At 40.3% G+C, this 17,222-nt stretch overlaps 2 protein-coding genes across 3 annotated transcripts in view; one reads left to right on the forward strand and one right to left on the reverse strand.

The window, feature by feature from the left end:
- COL4A4 (collagen type IV alpha 4 chain) overlaps positions 1-4,887 on the reverse strand; it is a 77,730-nt gene extending 72,843 nt beyond the window's left edge. For both annotated transcript variants that reach the window (XM_074833728.1, XM_074833725.1), the window contains exon 1: positions 4,551-4,887. The gene's annotated coding sequence lies outside the window, so the exon portion shown is untranslated. The remainder of the gene's footprint in view (positions 1-4,550) is intronic.
- Positions 4,752-17,222, forward strand: part of COL4A3 (collagen type IV alpha 3 chain) — a 64,323-nt gene continuing 51,852 nt past the window's right edge. The window contains exon 1 of the mRNA XM_074833729.1: positions 4,752-4,957. Coding sequence (XP_074689830.1) covers positions 4,871-4,957 — 87 coding nt within the window. The 5' untranslated portion in view covers positions 4,752-4,870. The remainder of the gene's footprint in view (positions 4,958-17,222) is intronic.

Raw genomic sequence — 17,222 nt, forward strand, 5'->3', positions numbered from 1 at the left:
CAGTGCATCTGTGACCTCTGACTTGGGTCCGACAGCATATATGCAGTTTTATGTGCAAACATGCTGCACCAACGTTTTTGTAAGCTCAAGTTTCACAAATCCAGAGAAATGGCAAGCTCCTGTGCAAACTTCTACATCCCCCAAATAAGAAAAAATCTGTAATTCTCTGGAATAAGGCACATCTGGCAAATGATTCACACTGGCTGTTTCAAACTGAGGGTTTAAGAGGCTGGGCTTTTCCTAGGATGGCACAGATTATCATAGGCTTTTATTTTAGTGCTGTAGTCTTCCAAATGTGGGGAGGTTAAGTTTGAGAAGACTCAGCGCTGACTAGAGTGAACCGACAGGTGTTCACTTCCTTTGGAGAAAGAAGTCTCCTGAGTAAGCAAAGACAGTTACTGAGAAGGGAGCAAGGACGTGAACCTGCGGCAAACTGGCTGCTCTCTGATTGCTGTTCAACAAGCAGCTCTGTTTTTCTGTAAAACAAATGAGTGTACAGTTCCTGAAACATTACTGTCTTGCTTTCTATTATTTAGATGTAACACCTTTCTAACCGGAAGTAATCTATAAATAGTATTTTCTCCTATGTATATGCTCAGTATATCCATATCCCACAGTATGAAGAAGAGATTTTATAAGCTACCGTGCACTAACAAATAAATAGCCTAAGGGCAGCCAATTCATGCTGCAAGATCACACCCTACATGTACTGTACAGTACTCCATTCATCTGCCAAATTCTAAGTCTTTCTGTGCCCCAGTTACCCATTTGAAAAAAAAAAAAAAGAAAAAAAATAACAACAGTCCTAATAATAAAATAATAGTCCAGTAACATTCCTACCTCACTCATCTTTTATATTAATAATATAAATAATAGAAGCAAGATTGTGAGGCAATAAAATACTGCAGGGACAGATTGCCTCAAACGGAAAATCCAAGCCAGTCATAAAGTGTTAGACTTTGCAGAAATTTGTTCCTGTTGCCCACTATCCATCTCATTTAATTATCCAAACAGCTTCTGAAAATGAAGAAGAAATTGAAATTTGGTACAGTGGCTTTGTAGTAGCAAAGAACCTTTTATTTTCAAATTAAAATCCATTTTGATCCAACCCATTCACACAGTTTGAAATCATACTTAAGGCATGAGTGGAAGACTTAAACTACTCTGCTTGCTATTTCATCATGGCTATCTAAAACCCATCATTTTCTGAACAAGATTCCTACAGTTTGGAGTGCTCAGCAGCCAATGCAATAATATAAGGACTACAAAGTGTTACTTACATTGATATATCAAACTGATCTCATGTTTTGTATTTTGTAGTAATCACAACAGTTACCTCAACAGAATACTTATCTAATTCAAAGGAAGATAAAATATCCCCAGGATAACACAATATTACCAAAGGAATAGGTTTTGCACAAGCATCATCAAACCTCAGCTCATAAAATTCTAAAAATCCAGAAGGGGAAAAGCTGGCACTACAATATAACCTGGTGGTTTAGTTTTTAGATGAGGACCAAACAGGAAGACAATTTCATCCTTAGGGACTCTGATAAAAGGAGACCACAGGATATGAGCCATAGTTTGAGGCAGAGACATAGCTAGTTATTGAGATATAAAAAATTAGAGCAGCCCTAACTATATTCTCATTACATTCAAAGAAACCAACATCATATGTAACAAGGTCACTGAAGTTGCAAAGTCAAGTATTCAGAAGTCAGGAAATAAAAATTAGGGTTGTGTGCTCAATCTTAATGTGTTTCTTTTATGCACATGATTAGGATAGTCATTTTAAGTACAAGAACATATATGCTGTTTTCCATGGGACTTCTGCCTCATTCATGATGGATATATTCCATACTCCTTTCATCCTTTTCCTTAAGTCCTATGAAACTTTGCACTTTATACTAAATTCATACAACTGTAATGTTTCCCACAAAAATATCCCTTAAATGTAAAAAGAGAAGATACTGTTATCCTTGTTTTACCACAGAGAACTGAGGAAACAAAATCAAAGCTAAAATAATTAAATATCAATTACTGTGAAAAAAAGCTAAACTTTAATTTGTTACAGCTTTCAAATGTGTTCTAGAATTAAGGTTGAGCTCTCTGTTGTTCATGCACTGGTGTTTTTTGTTTTTTTTTTTAAAGTACTTCTGCAGGCAGCTGCAGGTATACATTTTGACACAACTGATGTTAAGCCTGCCTGGCCAGCTGTTTTGCCAGACAAGACTGTCTCTCTGAGTTTGTAGCTCTCTGAAGATATTACAGACTACAACGGTATCAGCAACACAGTCTGCATCAAGATTTCTTAAGACTTTCTTTAGATGAATGCCATCAGTTATGGCAGCAACGAGCAGGAGAACCTCAGTTGCTGATCTTACCTTTGTTACAGCTCAATGCTACTTTGAAGTCACGTATCTGTCCTAGAAACTCACATAAAGGCATACATGCTTTTAAGTGACAGTTTCATAATGCAACATTACTTGCTGTTTCTTAACTCTGACACACACAGCTACCATCCAGGTGGACCATAATACTTAGCAGCCAGCTGCTCAGGGTCAGTGAGTAGGTGGTTCTGGGATAAGACTGGCTTTGAAGAGGACTTTTTAAAAAATGTTCTTTCTTTCTGTTGCATCTCCCTTGTTAGCACTTTCCCATGTTTGCTTTGAGCTTGTTGACTTTTTTTTAAATTTCTGCACAGGGTTTTCACAATTTGAAAACTGACTCAATATCTTTTTATTATAGCAGTATTTCATTCACTGGGTGTTCTGCATGTATTAATTTATTTCTGCTAACAGTGGTTTGCCTGCTTTCTTCTGTTTCTTCCAGTATTTCTTTGTCCTAGTATTCAAGAGCTCTCCTTTTAAGTCCTATCTTCTTTACTCAGTGAGAGTCATTCTGTTCATACTGCATCTAAATTTGTATCATTTCTGAGGACTGACCACTCTCTTCCACTGTAGTCCCACTTGCTCTGACCTTGTTGTCTCACCTTTTGCTTTCACTTTTGTGTAAATAAGTTTCTGCTACCTTCTGTCTAACACCAGTTCTTCTAATGTTAAATTTCAGTGGTGGATTTAGGTACTTATAGGTGCTTATGGCTTATAAACAACTGTGGACCCCATTTTTGTCCTTATTATTACAGTATTCTTGTGTAAAAAATGTGGCATTGTTACAGTCAACAGGTTTAGGAATCTGACAAATAAAATCCATGTTTAGTGGTTTTATCCCTATGATACTATTTCCTCTACATGGTCACCATCAATCTGGCTTTTTCCCTTTGTCTCTATACGTTGCTGTCTATACCACCTTGCTCTCACTGATGCTTGAGATTTTAGAGCCAAGGTGATACCATCTGTGATGATGTACAAGATCTTTGATACTGAACATACTGCTCTGCTCTTCCAGAGTTATGTTCTAGCTGCTAGTACCAGACTTTTGGGAAAAGTAGCCTCTGCTAACTAGCTTTCACAGTGGATTTCATAGGGGGTTGACAGGACTGTCAGCGGAATGGAGATCCAGCTCTACTCTCATGCCTTTAAGAGAGGCTGTTTTACAAAGCTCTGTGGTTAGGTTTATGCTCATGAAAGGCTTTAGGTTTCTGTCTCATCAGTAGTTCTAAATAGATTTATACACATATATTATATTGTTGTATAATGTTGCTTTTTCTGTATCACTTGTAGTGCTTCATAAAACCTGTAAGTTAGGATTTCCTTACAGCATTCACCAACACTACAGATAAGGCAAGATCGCTGTGGCTGGCCTGGACAACAAACTTTCTAAGTTTGTGCCATCTCAGAACAGCACTTTATGTGGTGAGATGTTACCTTGAACATGCAGTACTTCTGTCAACAACATAAATGCGATAAACTTTACCTATTGCCCGCACTTTACAAATCACACTTCCATTCAGAAAGCCTCTGCATCACGCTAAGCTATGTGGAAAGCCTGGGGAGAGACGCTTCCCACTGATCTCCATTTATGCAGCGGGCAGCACTTTGCCCCTTCTCGGACTTCTCGGTCTCCGCTGCCTCGTTACGAAAACACTCGAGGGGGAGGAAAGCGCTGCTGAAAGGAAAACACCCGCCAGCGCCCGGGAGCGCCGCGGACAGCGGCGGGATGGCGCGGAGGGCCCGGGCTGCCGCCGGCCTTCCCCGGTACCGCCTCACTCGCGCACCCAGCGCTGCCACCTCCCACCTCGCCCCCGCCCCGGTTGAACCGACCCCTTCTCCCCGCCGGGGCGCTCCGGGCGGGCCCAGGCCGTGTCCTTGCTCGGGCGGTGCCCGGGGCTGGCCCGGGCGGGTCCCCGTCCCCGCTCCCGCCGCGCAGCCCCTTCGGGCGGCGCCCGCCACCTTGCGCCCTCAGGGCGGCGCGGGGGAAGCGGGCGGGGGACGGAGACAGCCCGGGAACCTGGGGCACCCCCAGCTGTCCCGGGACGGGGCTGGCCCCGCAGCGAGCTGCCCAGCCCTGGCCGGCGCCGAGGCCGGGCGGGACGGCCCGTAACGAGCGCCAGGTACCGCCGCCCGGGGCTGCCCCTCCGCGGCGCTCACCTCAGCTCCCAGGCGGGAAAGCCCCCGGCTCCTCGCTCACTCCATGCCCGCTGAGGACGGACAGACGGCGGCTGCCGGCGGTGCCCGAGGCAGGAGACGGGGGGGAGAGGAGAGGAGAGGGGAGGAGAGGAGAGGGATGGCCCGGCCGGCCCCGCCCCGGCCAGCCCCGGCCCCTGTCCCCACCCCAGGGCGCCGGGAGCGCCGAGGCGGGTGCGAAGCAGCAGCCCCCAGGCCAAAAGCGGCGGGCGGGCGGGGGGCAGAGTCCGAGCGCCCCGGGCCGAGCTCTGCGGGACGCCGCGCAGGCAGCGCCGAGCGCGGGGATGGCCGGCAGGGCTTGTCCCAGCTGCCTGGCGCTGCTGCTGCTGCTGCTCGCCCTGCTCGGGCCGGGCCGCGCCGCGGCGGCGGAGGTGAGTGAGGGAGGGAGCGCGGGGCGGAGGGCCTGGGGCGGCGCGGCGGGACGGGACGGGACGGGGGCGCGGGATCCCGCGGCAGCCGCAGCGTCACCTGGGGCAAGGCGGCGCTCAGCGCCTCGGCCCCCTCCGCCAGCGCGCTGCACTTCGGCGTTGGCGAGTTGTGAGGGAGAAAAGGTGAATTTACTGTATTTAAAATTATACGCCCCACCCGCGTCAGGTACATCGCGCCCGGGCACGGTGAGGAGATGTGCCGTTACCGCTGCGCCGCTGCCCGGCGGGGGTAGGTGAGGGCGGGGAGGCCCCGCGCAGGGCGCGCCGCCGCTGTCTCAGGTGCGAAGGAGAGGGGCGGCGGGCGGCCTCCCGCGCCTCCAGCTGCGGGGCTGCTGTGAGGGGGGGCCGGGGCCGCAGCCCCGCCACCAGCCCAGCAAGCGGCCGCGGAGGCCTGTCCCGCGGGCAGCGCGTCGCTCCGCAGGACACGGGGGATGCGGAGGGCGAGGGCTGAGCGGTGTTGGGCGTGGATGGTCTCTGAGGTAAACACTGAGAGCAGCACTCACCCTCTGGACCAGCTGTGCCGCCTTCCCTACAAACTCACTGCACAGTTTGAGGTTTAATGATGAGTGTGCATCACCGTTTGGTCGATAAATTCCCCTAAATCATATTGTTGTCTTTGCCGTTCCTTTCTCCTCTGTCTGGTTATAACATTTAGATTGCACATTCCCGGCTGGGAGAAGAACAGTCAGCTGTGAGGGTAAATGGATCAACATTTCTGGCAGTTACCAAACAGAAAACTGCCAGTTTCAGTAAATTTCAAATTCTGTTTTTCCCATAATAGTCAACAGTGTTAATTTCTCCTTGCATGTGTGAGTAAAGCTCTAAAGCAGTACATCAAAACCCTTTACTGCCTATCAAAACATTTGCAGTTCACCTTTATAAGGAAAAAAATCTGATCTTCCACTTTGTTGTTGCTAAAATAGAGCCACATTCTGCCGTAATTATCTGAAGCAGACTAATTGGTAATAATGTTTCTTCTAATCACCCATTCTGGGTAAAGTGTCTGGAAACAGCATAAGCACCTCACCAAACATGTTTTCTTTCATGGCCCTCTAACTTCCAGTCAAGTTTAGTCATTTAACAAAGATCTAGTTGTTTTATTTGTAGTGGAATTAAAATACCTCTTAGTTCTTATGTAGAACAGAGGTACCAGATCTATTTGCAAAGTACATATTTTCTGCAGAGTTGTTTCAGGCTCTGCCTAGGACAGATCCTTACTCTAAAGCAAGATGTGGAAGACTGATAAACTCAAGACCTGCCTCTCTCTTCCCAGTTTGCTTTTCTTTATTCCATTCTTCTCTTTATCTGCTGGTACCTCCCATCCATTGCCCTTGCTGCTCCTAAGAGATCGACATCATCATGTGTGCTTCTGGATGGCTGGTAACAAGCGCAGTGTACCAGGAACTCCTCCCCCCACTCCCACACAGACACACACTCTCACATTTTCTAAGCCCCTATTCTGGTTGTGTTGATCTTGTCATCCCGGTTCGTGCTTTCATCTACAAAGGAAGGGAAAAGGAGGTGTATCGATGGGTAGGACCTCACATATGGCTCAGTAAAGCATTTCAACACTTTTTAGCAACCTCAGTAGGATCCTAGAGTATTTGTCAGTCATGCAGACTCATGTTCATTAGCAGTCTTTCTGCTTAAGGTAGATCATGAAGGTCTGAGATACTGGTTTTCTAGAGCATTGTCATTACCAGATCCTCATTTACACTTAGGTCTTAAACACTGTAAGAAGTGTCTTCTACAGAAATCTTGCTGTTACAGCAAAGTTTGAACACGATGTATTGATTCAGTGGTGCTCTGAAAATTCAGTGGATCTGAAATGTTGTCTGAGATTAATTTAAACTAGATTTCCAACAGATAACAGATCAGTTTAAGATTCAAATGTGATCATTTCTATTCTTGTATGAAAATGCTGATATTTTCAAAAGAGAAAGTCTAACTAAATTTTCTAGATGGAGGAAATAAAAACTTTTTAAAAAGCAATTTTATCTAAACTAATTAAATATTAGTGGCTAGTGTTAATTGACATGAAATGATTGATTAATAAATCATTGCATCTTAGCTGGACTGTCCATTGCAAAGAAATAGGTATTGTTTGTGTTTTAAAATTGCGCTACACTTTCATATGAAAATAAATTTATATTTGACCAGCAAGCAATATTTTTGCTGTATGCATAGATTAAAAACTGTTTCAACTTAGAAGAGTTTTAAGTGTATGTCTCGTAATATCCCAATAAATACTTTATTCCCAAAGACAAGAAAGAAAATTATTTTGTGCCTGCTGCTGTTTATACAACAAATTTTGGTCCTCACAGGCCACAGAGTCCAGACTTTCCTGCCCTTAGGAGGCTGAACTTTCTGGCATCTGCTAGGGAGTATTATTAGCTGCAGTCTTGGCCATTGGCATGCTCTAATCACATCTGAAAACTCAGCAGAAGTAGCATCTTCCCACGTCAAAGGCTTTTCAGCTTGCTTGGTGTATTCCTTCACTCCAAATACTGATGTTATAATTCTTTGGATTTTCCCACTGTTCATTTAAATACTGAAGAAGAAGAATAAAAATTAACAATGTATTTCCTCAGGAACAAGATCTTCCTCATTTCTACTTTTTTTCCTCTCAGAAAAAAATTTATTTGCTTTCTCATTGTTTCATTTTGTTTAACAGCACCTGGACCTGAAACTGTCTTGATGCACGTGTACAATCCAATTAATTCTCCTGAGTGTATTCTGTCTTTTGATACCATCCATGTACTTCTTGTATGTCTTGAAATTTGTTGGTTCAAATTACAGTAATAAGAAAAATAAGAATAAGAAAAGTTCATTAGTACTGAATCAATACTGCTGCTTAGTGGCATTGATCATTTTTATGATGGCATTATGTTAGCATGTATTCAAAACAGGACAAAAGAGAGTTTCTACTTGAGCAAGTACTTGATTGCAAGTTAGGTGCACCTCATGTTACTACGGTTTTTTTTGATTTGCATTGTAATACAATTGCAATATTGTGTTAGCTCACAGGAAAAATTTAAGTGCTCTATATTCTGTGTTTGCCTCAGTCATTACTCTTTGTTTTTTTTCATCATGTGCTGCTGGCAAAGGAGGGGAGGTAACAAATTCGGTGACTGTAAGGCTTGACAAGATCTTCTATGCATCCCCCTTCTCAATTATGGGTGTTGTCTGTGACTAGATGCAAGCGTTCATACTTCCCAGTTAATTTCATTTTTTACAAATGTTAGAATTTGCATGCAAGTACTAGTAAACTAGTCTTTTCTTCTTCATGCAATGTTTTTTACCTAATTATATGCAAACTATATTGCTGTTGCAAATAGATCTTAATACATGTCTCTGGAAGGAAAAAATGAGGTGTTCTAGCTCAGCCATGAGCATCTGCAAGGCTGGTAAGAATGGATGCAGGCTGAATTACTTTGTTTAACTGGGAATCAAAATGTTGGAGGGACCAAGTGTCACAGTGAGAATTTTCCTTCTCTGCTGGCCTTTGGAAGCACCCAGGTTCTTTGTCGCACAGGGCAGCTGAGAAGGGAAGATGTGCACCTGAATATACAAAAGAGAGTTCACTGAGCGTGTTAGAAAAACAAGTCCTTTGTGAAGTGCTCTCTTTGATTTGGTTAATATGATCCCAGCTCTGAAGTCAATGGGGGTGTTACTTTGATAACTGGGCCCAATTTATACTAGAGTGTTCTGATCCTGATTGCCTCTATAATTAGTTGTAATTCAGCCATCATCTCCATAAACAAGCCAATGTCAGGGCACTGCAGAGCAATGTGTTTCCTACTGGGCCAAGAGAGTTAGCACAAATTAGCAGAGTTGCCCTAATGTTTGTGCATCAAAATTTATGAAGTTCTACTGTCTTATACAACATGGGGGCTTGCTCTGATATGGCCTTGAAATGTTAAGTGTACTTACATGTTTGCTGTATCATACAACTGAAAGAAGATGAATCTCCTTAGGTGATCTTGGTAAGCACCTGTGAAAACGGAACTGTTAACACTTGATGTGTAGCCTTTTTCTAACAAATCTACAAGTTAAATACACATTTAGGCAAAACTCTATAGTTCAAGCTATTTTGCTGACTGAATAATACCATTAAAATGATCAAAGTAGGCAGGCAAACCCTGGTTCTTCCTCCATTGCTTTGCATTTCATATAGTTATAACAGCATTTTATTTTGAGATATGTGCTAGCAATCTCTTCTGCAATACCTGGAGCTGATTTATCATAACATGTCTTTGAAACAAAATACTTCGCTATTAAGTGTAACTAGTATGGGATGTCCGGTCATCTGTGTTACTGTCACATTCTCACCCTACCGCCTAACAAAGTAATACTAGAAGGCTCTGTATGTTGGCATGGATTACAGGAGCCTAGGAGGAAGGTGAAATACAAAAAGGCTTTTTTCTTCTTAACTGTTTACAGCTCCAGTCTCTCATGCACACACTGAAGAAGTTTCATTTTGCCACACCTAGTATATTTTTAGTTCTATTTTCATTGTTTGTCCTTTTTTTAACTTGGCAGTTTTGTGATAGGGTACAAGTCTCACAGGTTTACAGGTTTTCCATTTGGCCTGGTTCAATGAAGGCTTTTTAACTCGAGCTTTGTGCAGCATTTTTCCACAGATCATTTTGGAGGAAGTTGCAAGAAAAAGTAACCTTTTTTCTTTTTTTTTCAATCTGTGAAATCACAGAGCCTTTCAAAAAGGAGAAACCAAAGCATGTGCAATAAGCTTTCTCTGAACAAGCTACTGTTGCTTTCATTGCTATTTGTACCACTTAACAGAAGATGCACACCAGGAATTTTATGAATATACAAATATACAGGCCTGAGGAGACAACAATTATACTGAATACCATTCCCACACTCAACAGTTGGGAAGAAATACAAATTGTGTGATGTAATGCTAACCATATTATGGTAAGTAAGCAAAAATTCACCAGTTAAATGGTGTGTATTCTTCGTTATTAGATTGCTCTTTTAAGATGACCCTCTGTTAGGGAGAAAGAGCACGGATGAATAAGCTGATTAAACACCCTTAAGAGTTTGCTACACAAAACAAAATTCTGTGGCCTAATTGCCTAATCTTTTTTTCCTTGTGGAAAGGAAGAATATTTATTTCTTTTGTCCCCTTGTCCTGTTCAAGGTCAGGAGAAGAAACCCACAGTGATGGGGTTTATGGGTTTGCCTTTGGAGATTTTACCCATCTGAATATATCGTGAACAGTTTGGTCCAGTTTCTTATAGTCCTCATCACAGTGACTTCCACCCTAGTGAGATTATTTGTAGAGTAAGATATTGGTCATTATAAATATAAGTATCAACACGTTCTATGTTTTAGCAGAAGAAATCAAACCATCATTCTCTCTGTTTAAAGAGAATTCTGTATCTTCTCTTTATAGACCAAAAGCAATTAAAGAAACCCCAAAAAACAGAGATCCAATTGAGAGCTTCAACTTAGGGTTTTCCAAAACTGCATACAACATGCCAGGTCTATGTACATAGATACTAAGTAATTTTAGGCAGCTTCTACAACACAGACCTTAGTGGTCATCACTGCAGAGCTTACAAACAATTTGAGTTTGTGAAAACTCGGGGTGTTGGGTTTTTTTTCTAAATTACAACATTTTACCAGATTTATCCTAACACAATGATGATAACATGCAGGCACAGTGAAGATTGCTAAGCCCTACTGTTTTCCCACTCCCTAATTCTTTACTGTCAGTGAGTTAGAGAGAAGGGAGAAGCTCCATGTGATTAATTGTACTGTGTCTGCTTGGACGAGAATATGGTTGGCACCATGGAAGTTGTGTGTGGAACTGTAAGCAAGATGGCAGAATGGTGTGCTTTCATAAGAATAGTATGAACAGCTGTGTTATGGTAGTTTCTTGGAACTTCCATACAGACAGGCTCATTCAGAGCAAAAAAGATATGCTATACTGTATGTAATATATGTAAGTATATTACAAAAAAGAACTGCAGGGTGCTTTACTGTTTTTGGTTTGGTTTTTGGTGTTTGGTTGTTTGAAATAAATTGTGTCCTTTTTTCCCAAGGACACAATTTATTTCATTTAAACATATGCAAGAGATGCCAAAAGATCTATGAAAAATTTGTTTTCATCTGATTTATACTGGTTTACTTAAGGTTTATGTTACAGGGGTTTTTTTATTGTGATAAATATGAATAGTTATAATGAAGAGATCTGGCTAACACTACAAAGTTGTTACTATACAAAGTTCTTACTAAACAGGTTTTTGCTTTAAAAACTAAGAGGTTTTCAAAACAGTTTCGATGTCTAAAGTGAAAAAGGGTTTTCATACACATGTTCCTTTGACATAGTAGAAAGCTGTTTAAATTGTCTGCAGCAGCTTCTTCTGTTTCTTCATACCAGTCATTTACCATAGTTACTTTGCAAATACCATTATAAATATATCCTTATATTATATAAAATCCCTTTCAAAAGAACTGACAGTTTAAAATTAAGGATAGAAAGTAGGGAAAGTGTTGTCAAGTTCAGATAGACACGTGTGTTCACATTGTGATACACAAATTGTGTATCTCTGAGATAGACACAAAATCCTGCTTCTGTGAAGTGTTATGAAAGGTTTTTCCTACAATCGTAAGTGCTTAGGACTTCTCTCCTGCACCTCACACTGAAACAGCACATAACCAGTAATACAAAGCCTGAGCAAGGTTCCCATTACGAGAGTTTAATGGAGTTTATTTAACAGTTACACTGTCCATAGCAGAACAGTTGTCTTCCACTGTGTTATTTGAGATCTGGTCTCTCTACATTAGACATTATTGACCAGGTTGTTTATTAGTTAAAGTTACAGGTGTATTTCTTTATAATGGAAAGTCAAAATGAAATCATTTTTGGCAGGTGCTAGGTATTCAACTGGTAGGCAAAATGCTGTGCATTCTCATAGCATACATGGCTGTTAACAGGAGTCTTCTAAGGTAGGAATGTCTGGCTGCCTTCCATTTCACAAGTGACTACACAATGCTTCAGGGTTTGGGAACTGGCATATTTTCCTTCATCTCATCATCTCCTATTTCTGCTCTATGCTGTCTATACTTATTGAAGGCTTAATAATTTGGTTTTGTTGTACTGGTCCAGCAATCACTAAAAAAACACAAAGATCTCCGTGGTCTTTGATAATTTTAATGAATTCATGTTTGATGCTTAGAATGCATGAAAAACTTTTAGTATACAGATTGTAATTGTGAGACTGGTATTTTGTTTTGATAGCAATGTTTTGGAGTGAGGGGACTTCATTCTCCAGTAGCTTGTAGGCTACATGGTGATTTACAGTTGTGCAACATGAGGAATATGCTGCCAGGGTCACGTATCTACTAACCATGTCTAGATAGAATTACTGACTGTGCTAGTCCAGCTAAGTATCCTAACACAGGTGCCTCAGACTCAGAAAAAAGATTTTACTTATATAGTCACAAGTGGGAAATCTTTTCTATACAGCTCTGCTCTCAGATCCTCTGCTTGAGCAGGTTAGGATAAATTTTTGAAAACACCTATGTCCAAGCTAGGAGCTTTAGCTAGCACCATAGTGTCCTCCAGAAAGTGCAGCATTTCACATCTCTGTGCAGCATACCTACCCCAACACAAGTTTGTGGTGTAGATAAATGTTAAAGCAAAACTTTCTACTTGCCGTAATCATAATGCTTTACACCCACTTTTATTAGATGTAATAGAAAACATGTAGTAGAGAACATTAGAGAAATGGGCCCTTTGTAGTTTTAAGCGCTATATTAACATCAACTATTTGAGCAATATTATTCTGTGTACTCAGTTGTGGTTTATAGACACAGCTGGAATGTGTAAAGTGATTGCACTGAGACATCTCAGGAAGAATTCAGAAATCTCAGTGTGTCAGCAGCCCTTGAAAATTCATAATCAAGACTCTTAAAGGAGCTGGCTCACTGATGTGTAATTTTTAATAAGTATTGGAACTGAAGAGAAATTACAGAAAACTGGAAATTAGCTGATAATTTACTTCCACTTAGAAAGGACCACTGTGATGACCTGCATATTTGTAGGCTACTCAGGATACCATTACAATTCCTTATGTTGCACAGTCATCTTTCATTTATGTTAACCAGGATTTACCTCTGGAATCAGTGGGCTTCATCCATGAAAGACCAATCAGGCCAAAAGTGTAAACTTAAACTCCACTGCAGCCAGATTACTATATTCCTACCGAATACATTTAATTTCATCTCAGCTTTCATCTGAATGTCTTTATTACTCATCCTGTGTGGTCTTGATGTACTCTTCATCTGAAACATACTTAAAGAATATGGTGCCGGTTGGCTGCAACAACACACTGCTGCCTCTCTGTCCTGGGTGCAGTGTTTTTAATATAAATATGTATTTTGAAATCATAGCTGACCTACTCTGATCTTCTTTGGATCTGGAAAAGCAAACAAATACTCTGTGTTGTCATCCTATATGCCATTCCAAAAGGAGATCAATGGAGAAATACTGGCTCATCACCCTCACTGGCTCATTTTGTCTGTTCCCCATCTTCCTGCCTTTAGACCATACCCAGTATGACTGTATTGCCCCACAGATGTGTCAGGACTCAAAGCCTGTGCTATTGATAGAAACTCCTATCATTGTTTGCTTTTTTCCTTACGTTAACGCTTTGTGACGTCCTTCGACATATTCAGGTTTGGTAACATCCCTAAATACATTCTCTGACACCCTTCATATAACTAGCTCTACTGGCAAAGTGCTGTGAGCTGTGTAAGATTCTCTTTAATACTCCAAAACAAGTTACCATGACTGCAATGGTAGGAGTAGCAGTACCATGCTGAATCTATATTAGTATTGTATAGGTGGCAATGTAGTCTGTAGTATGTTATTTCTTCCTTCTTTCTTTGTCATTTCTTTGAGGGATTTGGGGAAGGAGAGGACTGGAACACTTTTTAAGCAGATGCTTTAGTCTCTGAATTGGGGGCAGAAAGAGGTCAGAGCCCCGTAGAATCCAATCCCATAGTGTAGGAAGGGCAATTCAGTGTTATGGATAAGGTTGCACTCAACATTAACCACTGCAGTAAATGTGCTTCAGCATGCACAACTGTAATTATTTAAAGAACATATAATGCTACTACTGTCACTCAAAACACTTTTGAAAGGAGCTCCTCTATAAAATACTCCAATAAAGTGTTGGTTTTTTTTCATTTTGGTTCATTGGTGGATTAATTTGATTTGTTATTCATATCATGATCTGGCTTTATCCTTTGACCTAGATTTTTAGATCAAAAAGCTAGTGCCATCTGCCATATCTAAATATTTTAAATAAATGTAGGTGATTATTATAAAAAACACAAAACTGAAAAACATGCAGTAAATCTGTGGCTTTGTTAGTACATTTACTTATGTAGATGTTATTGTGAGGATTTTGAATAAACCATTAATAACTAGTACTCAATTTCCTTATCTTATAACCTGGCAATATACTATTGTGTTGTTATGATCCTTTGATGAAGGAGCTGCAGGCATCTTGCAAGGATGTGGAAACATCCAGTAGTATAAGTGAGCAATGATTTTTTGGTTCAAAGCTCCTTTACAGAAGGCATAATACTAATCTTATGTAAAAATCATATGCCAAAACGTTTAGTATTATCCAGCTAACTGAGTGTGTAATGCAAAATCATCTTTGGTCTTTTCAGTTTAGTTTAAAGTGATATGCGTACACAAAAAGACCTAAATTGATCTGAAAGCTTACTAATGGCAAATTAAACACATTCTAAGCATTCTGACTTCTTGAAGAGCAAAGGCTCTTTTTCTTTAAATAGTTTAATACCTTGATTAGTTGTGTAGCATCATAAGTTTCTACATGTTCATGTTTTTAACTTCACATTGGATTATCTTTGATTGTAAGTTAAAATAAAAAGTTTCTTCTGTATCTGTACATAGGAAGTCTTCTGCAGATTATACCTGTTACTGAAGAGTCACTTCATTTGGTGATTTATCTGCACGTCCTGAAAACTGCTTTGCATACAAGTACTGTAAAGAATCTGCTTCTAGCCTTACTTTCACAGGTAGAAATAAGGTGCAACTCCGTGAAGGTCTATAGAACTATAATGGTAAATAACTGGTACTAGGAAGATTAGAAGCCAGCTGTGGCTGTTCCTCAGGAAAGCTCTCTGTGGTCAACCAGGATATGGTCCCAGTTACCCTGAAGAAATTCAGAGGATTTGGAATACTGTAAACATTTTTTTCTCAGTAAATGGCACCTTTCCTGGACTCAGACATATGTCTGCTAAACTTGTAAATTTAATCTTGTGCTTCAGCAGTTAAGATTGCTGAGGAAATGGGTCTCATAGGTCTTGTAGGTAATTTACAATTTTCATATGCAAGCCTTCAGAATGTGGTAGCTTGAGTCACTCATCAGCCCTGTACAGCAGTAAAATGCAGTGCATGCAATTTAAGACTACATTTATTGTGTACTGTGTTTACATCTTTCCTTGGGATGCTGAACACTGAACAGTTACTGGTTTCATACTGCTTAGCAGACATATACCAATAACCTGTGTCACCTATTTTGAAGAGAATACTTTGGGATGGAAGATACTGTTACTGAATAGGGAACAAGAAGATTGATTGGCTTATAGACTATTCCAAATTTATTTTGAGATATATGTCACTTTATCCTCTGGTATTTATGCTTAAAGGCTTAAAATATCTGTCATATAACATGGTGAATTTAGATTATCCAGTGCTAAACTGATAGACATCACCAAGAAGAAATCAGGATACTGTTTGTTGTTAATGCTGCACTAGTGTTTATTCTTGTGTCTCTGATGATACAATCATATTGATTAAAATAATAGTAAAGGTAGCAGTCACACAGTTTCTGTTTTACATGACACCTTTGTTTTCCAAATTTCTGATGCAGTACCACTTGAATTCTAGCAGTCAGGTCAGGGAAAGAAAGAGTCTTCTTTAAATATGCCAAAGAATTAAGTATTTAACGTTTGCAACTCTTCAAAAATCTATCTTGAAACATCAAGTAATCACATAGTGATCTGTCTATAGAACACAGGCAGACACAATAATTTCTTGGGGGATTTGCCTTTCATGGCCAACTGATTCTAATTTCTATTTAACGTTTAAATAGCTGTTCACTTGAGAAATACTCCCTGCATCTTTCTAAATTAATACATGGTATTATCTCACCTAACTTCAGCCACCTGAAAGACAGGCAGCTACTGTCAGTAATTGTCTAGTCTATAGGGAACAGCAAGTACTTGCAGCATCTTTCCTCCATCCTAAAAGAGGCACCTAAAGAGACTGGATGAGTTGTTCTAAACTAGTTTCCTTGTGTAGTCAAAGGAAAGAGACAAATACCAGCTAGCTAATATCATGTACCTCAGTTTTTGATGATATAGAAGAAATTGATCCTAGCTTGTGGGAAGAAGAGATGCTTTTCAATTCTGTAAAATGTTTTACCTGAACAGATTGCTACAGGAAAATTTAAATTTAATGACAATCTGACTTTATAATTTTAAAATGTAATGGAGAACTTTTTTTCTTCCTCTGTCTTTTGTTTTCTGTTTTTTGAGAACACCACTGGAAAAGTTATAAATTTGGAACAGTGCTGCTGTTGTATTATGACCAGCTGTATGGGTTAATTAATTCTGTCTTCAAGTTCTAAATAGAAATTTCATATCATACCATTTTCAAGGCTTTAATCTTGTAAGAAAAAATACAGTTCTTCCTTCTTTTCTGAATTTTATGCAACATAGAAAAATATCTTCATAACCAGTATGTGATAGTTGTCCCTTTCATATTGTCTGTAACTGTAATAGTATATGGTCACTATGATAAACATCTATACTTAAAGTGGGAGAATAAACTGAAAAATAACCCTCTTTCTGCAGGGCTACAATTGAAAAAGTCATTCATCAATGGCTTCAAAAACAATTGAAAGAATTTAAGTGTACAAAGAAGGACAATAAATGCAGTTTACTCCACATGTCTATGAAATACATGGCTTCAATAACCTCAATGCTATTTTTAGTATGTATAATATTTATGTTAACAAAGGATTATTTTTTTTCCTCCTCCACTCCACTGACATAGGGTATGTCTACATGAGTGTAGAAGAGTCCATTGCAGAGTTATCTCAGCCAGACTGGGCTAGCTCAGGTACTGAGAGCA

This window comes from Strix aluco, chromosome 9 (genome assembly GCF_031877795.1).
Source record: "Strix aluco isolate bStrAlu1 chromosome 9, bStrAlu1.hap1, whole genome shotgun sequence".
NCBI lineage: Eukaryota > Metazoa > Chordata > Aves > Strigiformes > Strigidae > Strix > Strix aluco.